Source organism: Bombus vosnesenskii, unplaced genomic scaffold (assembly GCF_011952255.1).
Source record: "Bombus vosnesenskii isolate JDL3184/JDL3185 unplaced genomic scaffold, Bvos_JDL3184-5_v1.1 scf7180000013262, whole genome shotgun sequence".
In the NCBI taxonomy this organism is placed as follows: domain Eukaryota; kingdom Metazoa; phylum Arthropoda; class Insecta; order Hymenoptera; family Apidae; genus Bombus; species Bombus vosnesenskii.
Window position 1 is genome coordinate 5011439 of NW_022882922.1, and position 19634 is coordinate 5031072.

Sequence of the window (19634 nt, forward strand, 5' to 3'; positions counted from 1 at the left end):
ACACCCGGGAGAATCGAAAAACCGCCGTGATTCGCGGTTGAATCGGGGAAGCAATTAAAAATCCTTGGAACAACGTTATCGGACACGGACAACCACGAAACCCGAGTTCCGCGAAGAAAGAAACGAAAAATTCGAAAGTCTGTAGCGCGCGTCAACGTGGCGTCGCAAGGAATCTCATCGAGAATCGAAGAACCTTCTATTTTCCGCGACGTTGGTCACGTCCAGAGCGCGAGCCACGATATAATCGTTCGCAATCTTATCGCGGTAACTTTGCAGCGAGGAAACGCAGCTGGCCCGTTCGATTTTCTTCTATTCCGAGTTCGCGCTGCTTCTTCGAGACTACCACGGAGACCGATACGAACGAGGGGAACGAGAGAAAAGAAGGTTACTCGACGTGTCCCGATTGAAATTAACGTCACGTCCGCAGCTCCCCGCGTTCTTCTACGCTTTGTTCGCAACCACTCACGTTGGCCGAGCGATTTCGCTGTTTTATACAAAATTCACTGTCCTCTCTGAAATCGTCGTCCCTTCTCGCGTAGGTCGCTCCGCAGGTCATCCTACCAACGTCCGGTCCGAGTTTCTTTCTTCCGCCTCGAGTAGAATAATCGAAATTCCTGCTCATCGACGTTTTCTATCCTTTCGCTCGTCTTTTTTCGACCTCCTTCCTCTCCTCGGTAATAGACTCGTCTCGGTGGTCGCCGTTTCGCAAGGACTCGGCTTTCGTTGAAAACGCGAGGATTCAGCTTCCGCTGAAAACGCAAAGGTTCAGCTTCCGTTGAAAACGCAAGCATTCAACTTCCGCTGAAAACGCAAGGGTATCACGGTTTTCTTCGGTATTTACTTTTTGGCTGAATTTTCCTTCCTTGATTCTCTCGTCGAAATTCTCGTAGAATCAGATTATCTTCCAACTATACGAGCCTTCATAAGCTAAACTACGTTGAATCTTTTAGTATTCGTAACGCGCGAACGAAAGATAATTCGATACACAATCGATGCATACTCGATGATTTCGTTTATCGCGACTGTCGAGTACATTCTGTCGCCCGTATATATTCTCTTCTAATCTCGTCGCGTCTTTCACGCCCGACCACGATCTCGATATTCCGTTTGTACGCCAAGTTCGCGTTTCCCCGACTAACGAGGCGTGTTCTCGTTCGATCGTTGCACAGAAAATGTTCGCTTTCCGAGTTCTTATCCGCGAAAGTATCGAAACTTCGTCCCGCAGTTTTCACGTTTGCGGCTTCGTCGTCCACAACCGCTTGTTTCCTTTTCTTTCGTCGCGGCGAGTAGCAGCTTGCAGCCAGCTTTCGTCTATCCTTGATCCGGTTCGTTCGTTAAAATCTCGTCGCTACAGGGACCAATTTAATAACTTGGCGAAGCGTATTCGACGCGTTAATCCGTCGATCGAGAGTGGTTTCGTCGAACACCGTCCGCTCAAACGGACGAGATTCCTTTTCATTGGCAGAAAATCGAGAGACCGGACGAACGAACGTTCTCGATGTTCTTTTTTCATCGCGCGAATCCATCGTGTCTTCTGCCGGTAAATGGAAGCAAAACAAAAGACCGAAATGAAATATGGTGTTTCTCGTTCGGTCGAAATACCGCGAGTTTGGTGGGACGTGAGATACCGGGAACATTCTGTCACGTAACGGCGTGCTTCTTTCGTCTTTCCTGACACGCGCGTTTCGACTCGATCCTGTTGCGCGGAATCGCGCTTTGATTCCCCATGATACGTTCTTTCGCAACGAAGCTACTCGCAAGAGCCGAGGGAACGCGACAAAGTTACCAAAGCCCGTCTCCGAAGTCTGGCAAGTTCCCCGTTATAACGAACTACCTTTCCAGTTGCCTACGACTCATCGACTCGCGGCGACGTCTTTATCGTCTATCGTCTCTCGGATGTTTCGAACTCGCGCGAAATTACGAGCGGCCGGATAAAGTAGAAGCGTCGCGCTTCAGCCGGTAGCTGCCATCGGAGAATCGACTTTTCTCTCGCTTCCTCGACGTTCCGACGCGTAGAACGAAAATTGGCGAATCGCGGAAACCTCGAAGAACGTCGAGATACCATGGAATTCGCCAGGAACGCGCCAAACTCTCTAGTTTCACGCGTGGCGTCGACAGCGTACGGATGTCGACGAGCCTGCAGCCATTTGTCCTCCGCATCCACCGGTAATTTCGACGACAGTCGGACCGTGTCAACCTCGCAATTCGAATACCCAACGCCGCTATCACGGTTCGTATCGTAATCGAGGAAACGAATAATCGAGGAAACGTTAAACAGGAAAAAGACAAGGCTGATTCGTTTATCGTTAATTAGTCGCTTTCGCGCGTATTCCCGCAGCGGACTTGCATTTTTCCTTCAAACGAATTTTCTTTTTCACCTACTTTTTCTCTTTAACGATTATCGCCGCGTATAACGTTCGATTTGTCTGTAAATTCAACGGATTAAACCGTCGATGATTACAGCTTCTCCGTAATTGCTCGTAATCGTTGGAAATTTATGCTCGCGTATAGAGATACGCGGACACCAATTATAGCGGAAAACGGCGTCGCTCGGATCGTAGCTGTTGTATTCGCGCAACATCTAGTTCGCTCGTAAACGTCTAGAAATTCGCATAACTGCGCGAAATCGTTGACTACGACAGCGATTTTCGACCGTGAAACACGACTCGCGAGTGTGTCGACGAGCTGGAAGGGTTCGTTCGATGCGACTTCACGGATAATTTGTTGGTTTTGAAACGGTTTGCCGGTCTCCGTGGTATCGTATTTGCGAAACTCGTACGAAACTCTGCGAGTTTCACGGGGTGACGTTGCCTCCGTTTAATTTTCCCACGGAACGCGACGTTGTCCGATAAAACGTAGCTTCTTCGCAGAATTATTCCTCCCGATGGTTATTAACGTAAATAGTTTTCGACGAGTTTGCCGTGCAAATTCGAACGAAGCGTCGATAAGGCATTTTCAAAGACCCGCTTGCTTTGTTTAAAAGCAGAGACGAAAGCAAGCTTTTGCGAGCGAAGAGAAAATCGCGATAAATAGACAAAGTTTGGAACTCACGGAAGCAACTCCACCCCCTCCCCAATTACTGGAATTTACCCAATAGTACCACAAACGGTCTTCAGTTTCTTAAGCGCGTTGTTTCGCGGATAAAAAGTTATAGGAAAACGGTTGTTCGATGGATCTGAAGGCAAGAAGCGGCTACGGAGAGAGACAACCCGCCCTTAAACTCTATCGAAAAAGGGCGTATCTGGCGCTGTTCGACGTTGCAAAGTTTCGTAAGAAGATAACGACGGAAGCTAGTGGAAGATGGATCGAATCGATCGATCACGGAATCGCGGCGATCCGAGTACTCTACTCGGATGTCGGATAGCCGAGCGACGCGCACCACCACTACACGTGGCCTACCCGAAGAAGCATGTGCAGAACCAGTATGCAGCGAGTTTGGCGAATTTCAACCGGCACGGCGCAGTGGCAGCAGCGGCAGCGGCTGTATGCGCGTTCTCTGCTTCCTCCTGCCGTGGCTTAATCGGGCTTGCGGCGTCGTCGCCGCTGCTTCCAGCGCTGCTGCCGTCGTGTCTCGCGGACGTTGCTGCGGATGAACGTTCGCCGTCGTGCGTCTGCGTGGTTCGCCCGCTGCTCGCCACGAGATCGGGAACGCGATTTCGAAAGACGGTGCACGGTGAACGCGGCGAGTTCCGTCAGTCGGTTCCTCGACCATCTACCACGAGGACCGTTTGCTTCGCTGGTTGCAATGGTTGGATCGCGCGACTCGAGCTTCGAGAACGGCGACGCGCTATCGTCGGATCGAGTCATCCTAGAGGAATTATCGGAAGGAGGAAGAGGACCGACGTAGCAGCATCGAGCAGATGAGTATCCCATTGACGAGACGAGGGAGAGTCTGACGATCCACGTTTGTCTGCATGATAGCGAATCGGGCCAAGTGTCTGTAAACAGGACGTAAGGGGTGAGCGGTCAGACCGTATCAGAATTTGGACATAGAACGGAACTGAAGCCGCCGTAACCGCGCTGACTAGATCGACGAACAGAGAGCTATAGACATCGATAAGTCGGGGGATTATCGGAAGAGAAGCAGGAAACAGACGAGAGAGAAAAACCGGCCGTAGCACACAGCTGTTTAGCACGAAGCCGAGAATCTCCGACCGTCTTTAGAGCGTACAATCCTCGATAACAAAGAGCGCACCATACTCGCTTTGCGTCGCCTTTTCTCGTTTTCGTCTTTTCTCAGCGAAGACGCATCGATCAAGGCTCGTAAAAGCGGACGACTCTTGGCACGAAAGCCCTTCGATGCAGCTTTATTCATTTCGTTCGCACTTTTCGTCCGCCTTATCTCTCGCTCTGTATCTGTCTCTGTCTGTCTGTCTGTCTGTCTGTCTGTCTGTCTCTCTTTCTCTCTCTCTCTCTTCCTTCTTTCCGTTACACGCGATCACGCGCCTCGTCTTCTTTTCGTTCGCTTCGTCCTCCCACCGCGATTGCATCAACCACCTGCCTCCTTGCTACTCTGCCGGCTTTTTCGCGCGATACTCTCTTTCTCGTTCGTTTTTTCCACCTCGCCTTCGTCAAAACGATTCGATCGTTTTTTTTATCCTTTGTATTTTCATTCTTCGCTGTTTCATCTTCCTTTCGGGAGTTTCCCGTTCTTTCCTCGTCCAAGAAGAAAAGAAGGTCCATTGGAATCGCGGTCACCACGAAATACCAGCTCTCTCGCGTTCCGCTCCACCTACGATCGAGTTGTCCGGCTTTTCATCGCGCCGAGACCAACGAAAAGGAGACGAAATTCGCTCTCCGTCGCGGAACACAGGCGACGCGTCATTCTCCTTTTTCGTTCGCGCAGGATGCATCGTTTCTGCTCCGGATGTCGCCACATCGCGATGCCGACGAGACCACGACCAAAGGTAATCCTCTTTTCGCTTCTCTATCGATTTGTCAACGCGTGTGCGCTACTCTATCGGGGAACGAAGTCCGCGTCGAGAGGAACGTAACGAGACGACGACGAGTTTCTCGCGGTCAGCGTATCTCGCCTCTTTCGAATCCTTTATCCGCGCGCGTTTCACGAGCCCGTTAGGCAGGCTAATTGCGAAATCCTGTACGCGAGGACGAACGTTTCCTCGCTCCGCCTTCAACCTCGCGTTTTACATCCACCGCCGCCACAGCCGTCATCGATCTTCCTGACCTTTCCCGCGCTATCCTCTCTCATCGTCCTCGAAAAAAACGCTGCGAGCGAAAGTATTTAGCGAGCTTCCGTCGCCGCTACAGGTTCTTGGATTCGTGAAAATGCCCGAATAACAGTTTCATCAGCGCTAGATTCTCGAAGCTTTTACCTTGTCCGCTATAGTCTTCGATGACCTGCCGACTTTGGCTTAATTTCATCGGACGTATTAATTTCGGACTTTGCCTCTCGGAGCAAAGGACATTGCGAACTAAAGTCTTTGTCGTTGATAAGATTTGTGACGCGAGGTAACCACGCCAGAGTCGCAAAGTCGAGGAAAAGACTCGTCCGAACGAGCATGGTTCCGTTAGGGCCACCGACTCGCGATCTTTACCGTCTCGTCGCTTCGCAACACCGACAATTTCCAAACGCACGATTTCTATTTCTCGCAGAGTCTACCCTCTCGAATCTTTCTCTCCGTACGAGAGTTCGCGTCTCGTAAATTATTCGCGAAGCTCGGAAACTCTCGGGGCTTTTCCTCTTACCAAAAATTTCGGTCTCAGAGATGAGAAAGGAGACCCGCGTTTTCTCCGAGAATCGTGGTTCGTAACGATCGAAGAAAAGCGGCATATTTGCGTTTCGTAGGGTGGGCGAAAGACGCGCGATTAACGAGGGAAACCGGCGGTCTGATGGAATTACAGGCACCAAGCCAAAGTGGCAGATGGCGAGGACTTAACCCGAGAATCCTCGAATGGGCGATGACGAGAACAGGCTGTCAAAGAGGAAAAGAAAGTGGAATAAGCAAGGCAAATATTTTCTGGTGGTGCTTTAAGAGCGGCTATAAAGGAGAAGAAACGGTAAGGGGAACTGTGCGAGTACCGCCTTCAGTCGCCACAAGGTCGGGAAGAACTCTTCGAATATACGTCATCCGCAACGAATCTGGCGAAAATGCCACGCGATCCAACTTCCCCCGACGCGCGATTTTAACTTACATCCGTTTTTTCTTCCAGCTTCGCCTTTATACGCTTTACGATATCGCGGTCATCCGTAAATTTTCCCTCTCCGCCAGATGTTGCGTGGCAATTCTCCTCCAATTGTTCGACGATCTGCGATTCGTTTTAATAGAACGCAGCTTCCAGTCGTTATTTGTTCGCCGCTGTATACGTCAAGGGCCGTTAATTGAATGGGATCTGGAAATCGATGAAAATTCGGCATGCCAGATTTTCTCATATACGCGCCGATCATCGAGCGTTATCGATTCCGTGCGTTCCCAGACGCAAGAGGTAATTGATAGATCGTGCTCGAAATACTCGTTCCGGCAGTGGAGGTGTCATCGCGAGAGGTGTATCGGGAACTTGGGATTAATCGTCGAGGTCGTTTCGTTCCAACGACGACCGCGTCGGAACAAAAGATCCGATCAACGAGCAAAATGGAATTTCGTAAATTTCATCGTTCTTCCGTGAAACATAAAACTAATTTCGTCGTCGATACTCGTTATTACGCTGGCCGTTCGGCGGCAATCGTCGTCGATAATGAAATTATAATTAATACGACCGGCCAGAGGGAATAATTGCGAAATTTTCCTGCCAATGATCGATACTTTTGTATTGCGAGGATCCGGGAACGGGAGAATCGCTCGGTACAGCCGCACGTTCGTTTCCATTCCTGCGGCAATTACGGTAAAACTGTCTTTGTCGTTGCCTGTGTTCGACCATGCGACGAATACCTTTGCTAATCCGTAACAATATCGTTCGCGTTGCAGGCCGTTTAATTCGGCAAATTGATTCGCCAACTTATCGGGCCACGCTCGTTCGTCTCTCGAGCGCACAGTCTACAGGAACACGCAGCTCTTTGTTCGAAAAATTACGGATACTACGTCGTATATCGAGATACACTGACATTCCCGTTCTTACGTTTACGATAATTAGAAATTCACGTCTGCCAAGTAATTTATTCGTAGTCGCAAGTAATTGGCGATGAACGAGTTTTATAGACAACGTGGATGAGAATTGGCCGACGTCGTCGATCGGCTACACGGGACGAGCACCTTTTCGCACAGTTCCTCCGACAAACGTTTTCTCCGGTGTCGTGATTCGGTGCCACGGTGGAATGCTATTAGATCTCGCGTCGTTCGATAGAGAATCCAAACGACACCGAGCAATCGTTATCGCGTCGAGAATGAAAATCGATCGTTGCAGGTAAGGCAAATCGCGAACGAGCCTGTGGGAAAATTCTGCGACCACGTTGGAAATTAACGTCACCTTCTAAACTAGCCGCTTCTTGTCGCGTTAACGACAGCCATGCTACCCTTAATACGAACGTATCGCTTAATGGCTCGTGAAACGCGAATCTCGGTATTCGGCAAACACGTTCGCCTCGCGTTATCCCGTCGTAGTCGCCGAATGGCCGAGCCGAGTCGAGTAAACGCGCGAAGAAGAGAAAAGCGAAACGGTCGTCGTGTACACGCGACGTTCTATTATCGCGTGGCCCGAAGCCAACGCTTGGAAAATAAAGGAAAGGGACGAGAATAGACGACAGCTTGTCGATCGGATCGCAGAATCGGCGAGTGATCGAAGATCGTCGTCCGATGGAGGAAAAACGAGGTCGTTCGGAGCGAGGAATGGACAGGTTCGATGGGAGGAAATGTTTGTTTGCGAGGAGAGCTTCGATGACCTCTGCAATTAGGATAAACGCGATCCGAGAAAAGGCCACGTACTCGGCTTTTTACGAGCATTCGTAAGAGCAGCGTACGACGAGGCGAGCGTTTCCGGCACGAGGTGGAAATTATGCAAAATTGGCGAGAGACGCGGCCATCTCGATGTAATTCGTTGGACGATGAACGGCGAGTGTTGGTACGGGTCGCGTAGCAGCGTGGTCGTCGCGATCGGTAATACCGTTTGGAAATTACCGGTTGTAAAAAAGCACATTCGAGAATGACCTCTTCTCTCGCATAACGTCGTGGCATTCTCGGAACTCGAATCCTCCGACGTTTATCAGGCTAATCGATATTTCGGTTACGTCTGTTGGTGCAATTTTTCCGAACCAGCCAACTTTTAATCTTGCGGTGCGGCAACGGCCTCGAGTGCCGTCCGGTTACATCCCCGTTCGAATCACCGATTCGTCGAGGTAGTTAAAAGTTATGGTTTGCGCCTGGTCGTAGAACCAAATCTCCGGTTTGGCCTCGATCAAGCCAGCTGCGATGTCGGCGAAACGTTTCATCCAAGTGTTACACGTACGCAATCTGTTCCGTAGCTTATATCCGAACGATCGATCCATCTTATTCAGCGTGTAACGCGCGTCCATATCCCAAATTACTTTTTCAATTAAATCGTCGGAAATTCGTAGTTGGATCGACTCGTAGTTTAAAACGCCGTAGTTCGACGCCGGATGAGATTTCCTCCGCGATTTTTGAAATCCTACGACGCGCGCGAAACGTCCTCCGCGAGCCGCGGCGCGCGACCTGCGATTAAAAACTCTCGTGCGAATGATAAATAAGGTCGTTGGAACGCGCGGTCGGCATCGGCGCCACGAGGACGCGTAGTCGCTCGTTTCGAGGAAAAATTACGCGAAGGCTGAAGGTGGAGCAGCCGCTTATTTTCACGGCACGCTGCTGCGTGCTCGGTTTCCTCGGTCGTTCTCGTCGTCGTCACAGATTAATTTTAATCGCGCGATAAGCTCGGTTTGTCGATCGAGATCGTTCGCGAAGTCCCGAGACGATCGCACTAAATCGCGAGGATCGTCGATCAAACTGCGTTCGTAAACTTTCTACGTCCGCTCGCGGAACGTTCTTTGACCCACGTGCGATTCCACTTGAAAGCGTATCTTTCGTCGGTAATTTACATTTAATTCTACGTATCGCGTCTGCTGCACAGATGGAAGTCGAAAGTTCAAAGACCTCGAAGAAACTCGAGGAGATGGTTTCCACCGTTCGGTTCGTTTATGTCCGAGCTGCTTCGCAAAACGTACGTATTACTTTTAATAGAGACGGTACCTGTGTATTAGCCGTGTAACGCAGGTCGTGACGGTCGAACAACCTCTATGATGTAATTTATTGGAGCGGCGAGTGATTATTTTCAGGCTATGCAGAGGCGATCGTTCGGCCCCCTGAGAAATTGCATTTCCTATCCCGTTCTTTATCCTTCTGACAGAGCCGACAACCGTGTATATTATAATTTTTGACTGACTAGGGCGAAATATAATTTCCGCCCGTCTTGCTCCCGCCCCTGAATCTATAAGAGTTTCTGATTCATCGACAGCGGAAGCGCCGTCGTTCGAAAAGCTTTTACCCCTAGCCTCTTTTACCTTCCTCTACCTGTCCTTCTTTTCCTTCGTTCCTTTTCGACGTTTCGCATCGACTGCCGCTTGTTTTTAACGTATATTACCTTCTTGCAACGAGGTTTCGCGAAATTAATTTACCACTTTTTCCGGATACCTCGCGATCGGTCACTCCGCTCGTACCAATTCGAAGCGGATAATCCGATTACGTTGAATTTTACTGCTCGAATTAAAACGTCTGTTACTTTAGCCAGATCGAAGTGGTAGGTCTATCGAACGAAACACTTTCAGACACGTAGACAAACGCCCGATCCTCGTAGCCACCGCCTGTCATTTTGATGTATTTTCCCTTGACCACGGTTCACCGTCGACCAACGTTATCGATCGATGTCCAGCGATGAATCACGTCTGCCCACGAACCGTTCTATCTCGGTGGAATCGAAGATCGTGTATCGAGGTATTCGTTCGATTCGCCGTGTACCGGGTGCACGGTTGGTAGTCTTTTGTCGGTCTTTCTTCTAACTCGTTGCCTAAACGCCTCGATCGATCGACACTCCGGTTACCTTCGAAAAGGCCACAGGCAAGCGACATCCTTTCTATTCGAAACGTTTTTGCGATCGTTTCGAGAGGTAGGTGTACGGACGGTCAAAGAGACTTCGCTTAAAACACCATGCTTCGTTCGGTTCGTTAACAGCGTGCCTAATAACAATGCAGTTCTTTAAAACGCCTGGTCCTTTCGTTTTACGCGAAAAGACCAGGTAAAAGCGGGAAATAGACGAAAGAAAAAAAGGGAGCATAGGTGGAACGAAAGGGTCGAGGAAAGAGAAAGGCAGGGTCGTTGATAGGACGCCGTTACGGTTATCGAGATCGCAGCTGAAAACGGCCGGAGCTGCGCGTAGATTCACCGGACCTCCGTTTCGCACCACCTGGCTACGATTCACGACGAAAGACGAGTGGGTTGGTCGGTCTCCCTAGATCGCGATAGTCGGTTTCGCAGGTGCGTGCGAGTCAAACGAACGGGAGGGTTCTTCGTTCGACGTAGCGTACGCCAACCCTCTCCACGGCCGAAACAGAAACGCGAGAACCGAGCCCCCTGTTCGCATTGTCAGCGATAATTGAGACCGATTTGCAGAAGTCGTAAATGAAGGCCTGCAGGGCTCGTAAACCGACGAGGAAGGGAAATTCGCGCGATACACGCGACTATATAATACGAACCAGGGGATAGTTTGGCCGGAAGTTGCAGCGAACGGACATGTGGCAAGCTGAGAAACGGTTTTGTTTGTCACGCTGCCACGATCGTTCGCGGTTAATGGAGAACCGTGTCCAACCAGCTGCGTTACTCGTGCGCTTGCAGGCGAGCAAAAATTGCGCTATTAGCAAAACGCGGACATACGACCTCGAGGATTGCAGCAAATTCTGTCGATGAAGCGTAAATCCTGTGTGGTCTTAAATAAATCAGCTGTCAATAGCGCGTTAACGACGGATCAGAGTTGTATCAAGATCACGCACTCTACTAAACTACAGGGTGGATGGTAACTGGTGGTACAAGCGGAACGGGGGCGATTCTACGCGAAAAAAGAAGTCGAAAATATAGGATAAAAATTTTTCGTTCGAGGCTTCGTTTTCGAGAAAATCGACTTTGAATTTTCGCTCGGTACGCGTGCACTTTATCGCGTCTCGTTATAACGGATCTCACTGTAGATCGTTGTCTCGGTGGAAAAAATGAAAAAAAAATTTTTATTTTATATTTTCGACTTCTTTTTTCGCGTAGAATCACCCCCTTTCCGCTTGTACCACCAGTTACCAACCACCCTGTATATGCGCCTTGAAAATTCTACGGATTTGTTCGTGGCTGTTCAAGTACGTTAATTGCCTCTTAGGCACTCGCGTCAGCCAACAGACACTGTATCTACGTGCAATTACGTAGCTCGGCGATCGTGCAACGTCACTCGTCCGAGGGGCTCAAAGGCACCTAGGAAATGAGATATTCGTAAGCGATCTTTCGCTAGGAAATATTTTTAACCGTCGCATGTTTGGAGAACGCGCGGAACGAATCGACCGGCAAGAAACAACTGAGAATTTATCGATATTAACGTTACGAATATTCAACGGTCGAATAAAGTACAAACGACGAGGGCTTGTCTGATGAATAAGTAGAGCGCTGAACGGAGAGGGAAGTGGCACGAGTCGGTGCGTTTTTCTTGGTTCGCGACACCCGCCGATGTCGTGCGAAATACAGTGGCGAGTAAGCAAGTACGTAGACGGACAAAGCTGGAGGAATCGATCGTCGCCGACAGAAAGAAAGAAGCGTCAACCGTGTCGGGTGACTCGGTCGGTGACTCATGCATAATTTATTTCAACTTAATTAGCGAATGGTCGGGTCTCGCGTGCAGGAAAAGCAACATTTTCCATAAATACATCGAGCCTGTGTTATACAAACGATACCTAAAATTGTAAATGAAACGTTACTCCGTTATCCCGCTTGCTGGATTTCGTGCGGTCTGTGTATCGATTATGTTCGCTGCTCGAAATCGTTGCATACTTTTACGAGTACAAATCTCGAATACGAATAGCCGAGTAAACCGTAGAGCGCGACTGCAGCCTTGCACGAACGCAGCTCCCCGTATAATATTTGATACGTTTCATTTGAATTTACGCCAGAGATATTATGTTGGATTTTTCGCTCTCGCAACGCTGAATTTCACGCGGTCCAATCGCGTCGCGCGGAATTTCCGACGGCGCGTCAAAAAAATCACGAATATTCCGCTGCGAATATAGAATAAAATCGCGTAATTCGTTTTCCGTGTTTCGAGAAGGCGGTACTCGATGCGATTAAAAACGCATAGATTCGTCGTGACCTCGGACAAACAACGAATTGTTTTTATTGGATAAAATACGAGCAGAGTTATTAACATGTCGGAAAATTCGAGAGCTCCGTTGCGAGATAATAAACGGAAACAAAGTTTGCGCACTGGTAAGCGAAATTTTATCAACGGAGTCGTTCGAATCGCATCTTTCGAGACCTGGTATAAATTTTTACGGTCGTAAATCCGTGTGCCCGTGTCTTTCGCAAGCCGCTTGCTTTTTCAAATTTTCCAATTTAAAACTTTAAACGGGCCAGTTTCTTCCACGAAGAATTAATTATTCCCGAGGAAAAGAGATTTCGCGTAAATCGCGAGAGCGAAAACGCGGTAAGGAGATTCGGGGAGGAAGTCGTTCGACGACTTTGAAGCGAGCGTAATACGTGCGAATTTACGAGACGATTTACGGATACGCGACAAAACTACGGAACGAACCTCGCAGGTTCTCGGTGGTCGCGAGAGCCACGGAAGTTTCGCAGATGCTCTCTCGAATTTTTTCTGATATTCAATGCGTTCGGTGTGCTGCGCGATCGCGGTGAGTCCTTGCGGTTCTTATTAAATTTCACTCCGAGCTGCATGACCGAACGGAACTCGCGGGACGAGCGGATAAAAACGAGTCTCGTCGGTCGATCGATTCGCCGTCGAACGATAGGATAGCATCGTGCTCTCGTTTATTCGAATCGAGAGTCGGTTTTCAAAGGACTCGGCTGGCTCCACGCTCGAGAAATCCTCGTTTCCACGTAGCTCGGCTAATCCCGATCGGATCGAGGAACACGCTCTGCGTGGTCGCTTAAATATTTACCTCGCATCGATTCGCAGTTTCGACGACACCGTACGCTTTTCGACGATCTTCCTCGACCGTCTACGAGATCCATTACCGACCTGATAAATAGGAGATCTCAAAGACGGTTCCCTAACCGTGCATTTCCACGTTTCCTTGCTCGATCGATCGATCGCGCGACGAGTAGGCGTTCGCGTCGCTTCCAACGATCCACGTTTTACCATTCATCGACGTTCCAGCTCGCTATCCAGATAGAACTAACGATAAGACGTCCGAGATGGAGACGCGAGCAATCGTGCGAACAGAACGGGAAATAAAAACGATCGTTCGATTTCTGATTTCAGTTTCGACGAGACGTCGATGGACAGCTGTCCGTTGGCAGCGATCATCGAGGCAAGGCCAGGCGATTTGTCCAAGGATGGCAACGAGATGGAAGTGACATCGCTGGAAGAGGCAAAGTCGGTAATAGCTGCGCTTCGAGCGAGGCAAAGAGCACAGGCGCATCAAATGCTCGCCTGGCGAAGGACCCTGAAATTGCAGGTAAAAACGAAGCTAAGCGGGAGGGGAGGGGGGGGAGAAAATACATCGTGTGTGTGCTTCTACCTCGGAACCTTGTCCGTGCTCGTTGATCAAAGCTATTATCCGGTAAAACTTTGAAGAGGAACCCGAGCCCGCTTCCGGGACAAGCCAGACGTTTCGTGACGTTCGACTATTTCCCTTCGGACCTTGCGTGATCACGGACAATCTACGTGTTCGTGGCGGTGCATTCGCGAAAAAAAAATCCTCCCTCGAAATTCTGCGGAGATCTGCGCGGTAAATGATCGACAACGATCTCTCCAACCCCAGGAAGCACAGATTACGTACGGCATGGCAAAAGTCTCGGTCTTGGCGCGAGCAATAGAAACTGCTGGAAAAAAAGTAGGAAACGCGAAAGCATTTTCGTAGAGGTATCTTGCAAATGCTGAAACGAGACATCGATCGATCTCCTCTTTAGATACGAAGAATCCGCTGAACAAGCTAATTTCCGACACGATCGTTGTACGTCTATCAAAAGAAAGACGCGGCCGAAGTTACTCTTTGACTTTCGCGATTCCTTTTTATCGTCGAACCTCTCGCGAATTATCGAGAATTTTGAGAATGAGATCAAACTGAATGAGAGTTGCTCTCAAACGGTTGTTTCTCGAGTAACACTGTGCAGAAAACTTTAGTTTATCGTTCGCACGGGATTATCGTTTCTCGTCCGTCACTTTCATCCATTGTCGCTTTTATCTCTCGACGATTTCTTTACGTTCGGCTGATTCGATCATTGATCGCTTTCCTGCCTCTAATACGCTCAGATTAATTACAGATACGCTTGTCGTTGGACCGAGCGCATCTCCTGGTCGCTTTAAAATTCTGTTGCCACGTCGAACGCGTGGTTCCATGCACGACGGGGAATAAGAAATTGCCGGAATACAACGATATTAATCGCATGCAGACGAGGCGATCGATCTTCCTTTCGTTGCCCAGCGATATCTAGCGTGCGTTCGTTAGATGTACCGCGGCGGCTGGCGCGTGCATGCTCTTCCGACGATTCGGCGGAAGAAGCGTAAGAATATGGATGGAACATTGGGCACGTCGGTGTCGCGCCTCGACGGCGTAGCGCTTCGTATCGCGAAGCTGCTAGAAGGTTCCGTGGCACGTGTCGCCACACAGACATCTACACAGGTCACACAGGTCACACTGGTTACCGCACAGAGAGTAGGGTTCAAAATCTCTTCGTGGGGTCGCTGAGTCGGTCAGTCTGAGAATAACTAGCCGACTGCCAACATTCCGCAACGCTCGCTTGTATTTCCTGTAATTTTTGTTTAATAGATATCACGTAATATTATTTCAACACAAACATCGTGTCTTCCACAGATTATTAATCTCAATTTCGAGATTAAATTCTAACAGAAATTGTCGCGAGAATTAAACTTAATGTAGCGAGACCGACCAAATTGCATTCGGTGGAAATCAACTGGCGAAACCGAATTAAAACGAAGACGAAAGGGAGAGACACACCGCTGGCGAATACAAACAACCGGTGCATTAACGAGAGAACGCGCCTACGTTCGTTTCCGCCAACTAATTCATCGACCGCCACACGACCTCCCTTTATGCGAATACAAAAAGGACAGAAATTAATCAGATCGACGCTCATAGATACGAGTCAGAGCGACCGATGCGAGTAGAATAATCTCGTGGAAAGTCTCGAGGAAAACGATCGATGGCGATTTCCATGCGAACTGCAGCGTTACAACGACGCTTAGTCGAGGGAAAGATAGTTAAATGTTTGCGACCATGTCGGAGAGACGCTCAGGACAGGTGGAGTAGATGTATAGTAAATTGCTACTGTCACTCGTCCTGTTCCGGCTGCCAAGACGTCGTTTCTTCGATATTAATGCGACGCGAGAACTCTAGCCCTCGTTGCAGAAACTGACCCGTTCCTTGTCTCGTTCCCTTAAATTCTGAATGTCGCGTGGTGCCAACAATCCTCTATCGACGTTGGTTTTTGAACTTCCTTCGAAATACGTGCATTCATACGTATACGTCGGATTAGGGTTGGAATTTTGGGGCGTTCGATGAACCTTTACTCGATTTACCATCGCGAATATAGCTGATGTTTATTGGTATAAATGTTTTTTTTTTTTTTAATATTTATTAGAATTACAATCAATTCTCGCGTTGAGAATTTTCAGTAGTTTTTCTGGCGTGGCGCGGTAACATGGCTAATTATTTATAATAAGTTATTACTTATTATAGATAAGTATAATTTGTACGTAAGTATTATAAATAAGTAAATATTACTTAATTTAAATAACTAGTTGAATCTATCGTTTAGGTCTAGCGGGTAGTGTCTCTTCAGCCTGCGGATCTGGTCCGTTGTATCAAATAGTCCAGTGATTAGGGGATTTCGGTGTTTGTTGACTCTTTTGCTAAATCTGTCGCTATATTTTGCTATTTCGTCTTTGACTGTGGGTATCTTGAGGTCGCGGTGTTGTTTCGTTGGTAACATAATTGGTATAAATGTGATCGCTACAAGAGACTATAAGTAACAGCGGCGATCGGATGGTCGAGAAGTTGATGACAACGAATTCAGGTTCGATAAAAAAATCCACGGTCAACGGGATGACGAATGCGATGAGATACACGTATAACTACACAAGTAAACGTACAACGTAAAACTTACAAGTAAATGTTATCTGCATGAACTGACATGCAGTCCAAGTGGAACTGCCCTTATATATTCTTCTTCCCACCTCTCTTTATTTTTAAGGAGAGCTATATAATTATTCCATACCTGTGTCAGATACACGTCACTCCCTTGACCGTGGCTACGTTCAGTGGCCCGTTATGTCAGTTTGAGCCCAAGCACATCGTCGTAAAATCAGATTAGAACATTACAACTATTTCTTAGTTTTATTACTTAAGTGTAGCTATAGTAAAAGTCTGGACTAGGGTATTGGGGGTTTTCCCAACATTCCAAAAGGGAAGCCCCGATGTCCTTTTGTCTCCGACATAAATGTCGGAGATGAAAGGACACCGGAGCCTTCCCTCTGCAACTTCGGGAAAATTCGCAAAATTGTAATTAAAGTTTACAGTTGTAATTAAACAATTTGTCGTCGTTCTACCCAATTCTACTTGTTTGCGATTTGTGATAATAAACTTGGGCTCAAGGCGACCATCAGCCGCCGAACGTAGCCGCGGTCAACGGGACGGGGCTCCGGTGTCCTTTCATCTCCGACATATATGTACACGAAAGAAGAAAAGCTACGGAGGAGAATTTCTTTAGGCGAGTCGCGCAAAAGCTGTCAACCTCGTAAATTGAATAGTGGAGAAAACCCCAGGAATTTACGATTATTTGTACCGTCCTGTTGCGGCATAAGCGTATTTCTGGTAGTAAATCGTTTGTTTTTTACATAGTCGTGTGTCGCTGTTAATCGCGTCGGTGTCTTGGAAACGGAACCGTTGAATTTATAAAACTTCGATCGATTTTACATTTAAAAAGCTCGGTCGTTTTCGTCGCGTCGTAGACATCTTCGTGCGATTATTTCAATTTATACGAGGACGTTAGTCTACGTCGAAGGAAACTCGTGAAATGCGAGCGGTCGTTCGATCGCAGGCTTTTCATGGCGTCGATAATTCGTAAAGAAACGGACAGCGAGCACGCGACCGTCACGAGCGCGAGATACCACGTCGTAACAAACGGTGGAAGAAGCGTTTAATTACGACATAATGATCCGTTATTAGGCGCAACGACCTTTTCGCGTGCGACACACGTGACCATGTCACGGCACCGAGGAAATTTCTCGTTCAGCGTCGCACGCCGCACGGTGTTCCTGCATAGCGTTATTTTGCCTATCGCCGGTCTTCGCGCCGCTTTTAGTTTACCCTTCGTGTCCCTTCACGCTCCCGTAAATTTCTCAATCGTCGTCCCACGGACCGTCTCTCCGCACGCGTGTCGAACTCTATGCGCGAGAGGAGAAACGGGAGAAGCGGCAGAGATCGGTTTGCTGGTCGCGCTTTGTTTCTCGTAAGTCGCAGCCAAGTTAAATACCTTTTCTTTTTTTATTATTATTAACGCGGAGAAAATTCGCACGGACACCAGGTCGCTTCTGGGGAAAAGCGACGTGGCAGCGAGGGACTCCAACCGACTAAAACCTCCACGATGACCGTCCCGGCTGCGATCGAGAGGGGCCCGGGAACCGGTGTGAACGACACACCGGGCCCAAAGTTAAATACCTAGAACTCTACTTAGACAGACGATTTACATGGAAGCAACGTAGCAGATCAATTATAGACAAAACACGGATAAAAAGAAGACAGATGTACCGGCTAACCAGTCGAAACTCTAAATTCGGAATGGAAAATAAACTAAAAATTTACAAAACGATAATAAAACCAATTTGGACGCGCGGAATACCACTATGGGGGGCAGCATCAACGAGCTAAGCAAATAAACTACGATCTACAAGCTGTCTAAGCTACGATCGAAGATACTCGGAACAATAGTCAACGACCCATGGTATGTCACGAAACGAGGATATACGCAGAGACTTAAAAATACCAACGGTCAAAGAAGAAATCGGCAGGTACGCAAAAAAATACAGGAAAAGAACGGCGACACATCCAAACTATCCGGCTGCTGAATCGAGCAAAACTCTCGTAAAAAGAAGATCGAAGAGAAAATCCCGCTGACCTCGTTGAAGAAATAAAATAGACAAACTCGAAGATGGTATCCCGCTGGGGGTAGCCATCCACGTGTCAATATTTAGCAATAAAGCTAGAAAAATTTACCCAATGTCTAGCTGGACGTATCGTAAGGTACAAATTAAATAATAAAAGTAAGAAGTTGGAGAGATCATGGCGCGCGTCATATCGAAAAGAAAACGAGAAACTCCGCTGAGAGCCCGTTGTCCGATAGAAGCCGAAAGGACAATTTGCTTTTTCAACGAGTGCGAGAAGCGCAACGAGAGACTCGTAAATCGATGACGTGCGCCGTCGAAGAACCTGCGATACTTGTCGCGTGGGCCATTCCACGGCACTCTACCATTTACGCGAAACAACGCCGAGAGTAACGGACTCGTCCTGTTTTCGTAGAAAAGAAAGAACGAGGAAGGTGGCCGGGTCTATGGTCCGCGCAAAGCACCGGACGCGTTTCGCATTTCGGGAACGCCGAGCTTCGCGAAAAACAGGTTTGCCGGATCGTTCCGTAAATCGAAGCCGACGCGACAGAAAAATTCCCGAGGACCCTGCGTTTCAAATGTTTCGCGTTACGTACTTTTACCGGCTTCTCCTATTTTCTACGCGGACCTGTCGCGCGCCAAGATCGGTTCAGCGAAGAATTAAAACTCGAAACTGGAAGAGATTAAAACTCGGACACTGTGGTGGCGGCTACGAACTTTGATCGAACGAAGACAGAGACCGTTGAAGGCAGCGAGGACGATCGACGATCCAAAGACAGTTTGCAACGTCGAAAACGAGGTTCCTGGCGCGGTGACAACGTCGGACCTCGCTCGAGTTACTCGAAAATTGACAACGGCGCTGGACGTTTATAATTCAAGACGGTTGTCGGACGACGTCGTGACATCGGCAAAGTGTAAAAGTTGGCGCTCGAGCGAACGGCGAACTTTGCTGGAAAATTTGTTCCCCGAAGTACCTCGTACACCGCGATGGAAAATGAGACGTAACGAAGAGGTTGCTTTGATAGACGAAGATCCTTGCGTACGAAGAAGAAGAAGACAGGGAGGGATTGTTTCAGTTTCTCGACGATAAATACCGACCGTTCGCGATCTAAGTTTTAAACGTAGACGCGAAACGTTCCTTTGGTCCCAAATCGTTGTTATCGTCGTACAGAAACCAGACACCGACCGTATACGTACAATGTTACATATATCGCGTGGAAAACGTTCGCTGTATTTAGCGTGCACACGGTTAATCGAAAAGCGAAAGAGAAACAAACTCGATAATACCGTGGATTGGCATAATGCATACGGTAATGCGGTCGGGACAAACCCTCGGGATCTCCTAATTA

General features: G+C 48.4%; 1 protein-coding gene across 3 annotated transcripts in view; it reads left to right on the forward strand.

Moving 5' to 3' along the window:
- Positions 1–19634, forward strand: part of LOC117234087 — an 85843-nt gene that overhangs the window by 62602 nt on the left and 3607 nt on the right. For 2 of the 3 annotated variants that reach the window (XM_033495089.1, XM_033495177.1), the window contains exon 2: positions 13423–13618. In XM_033495089.1, coding sequence (XP_033350980.1) covers positions 13423–13618 — 196 coding nt within the window. Of the gene's footprint in view, positions 1–3064; positions 4908–13422; positions 13619–19634 lie in introns of those variants that run through there. The other variant, XM_033495008.1, reaches the window with a different exon arrangement.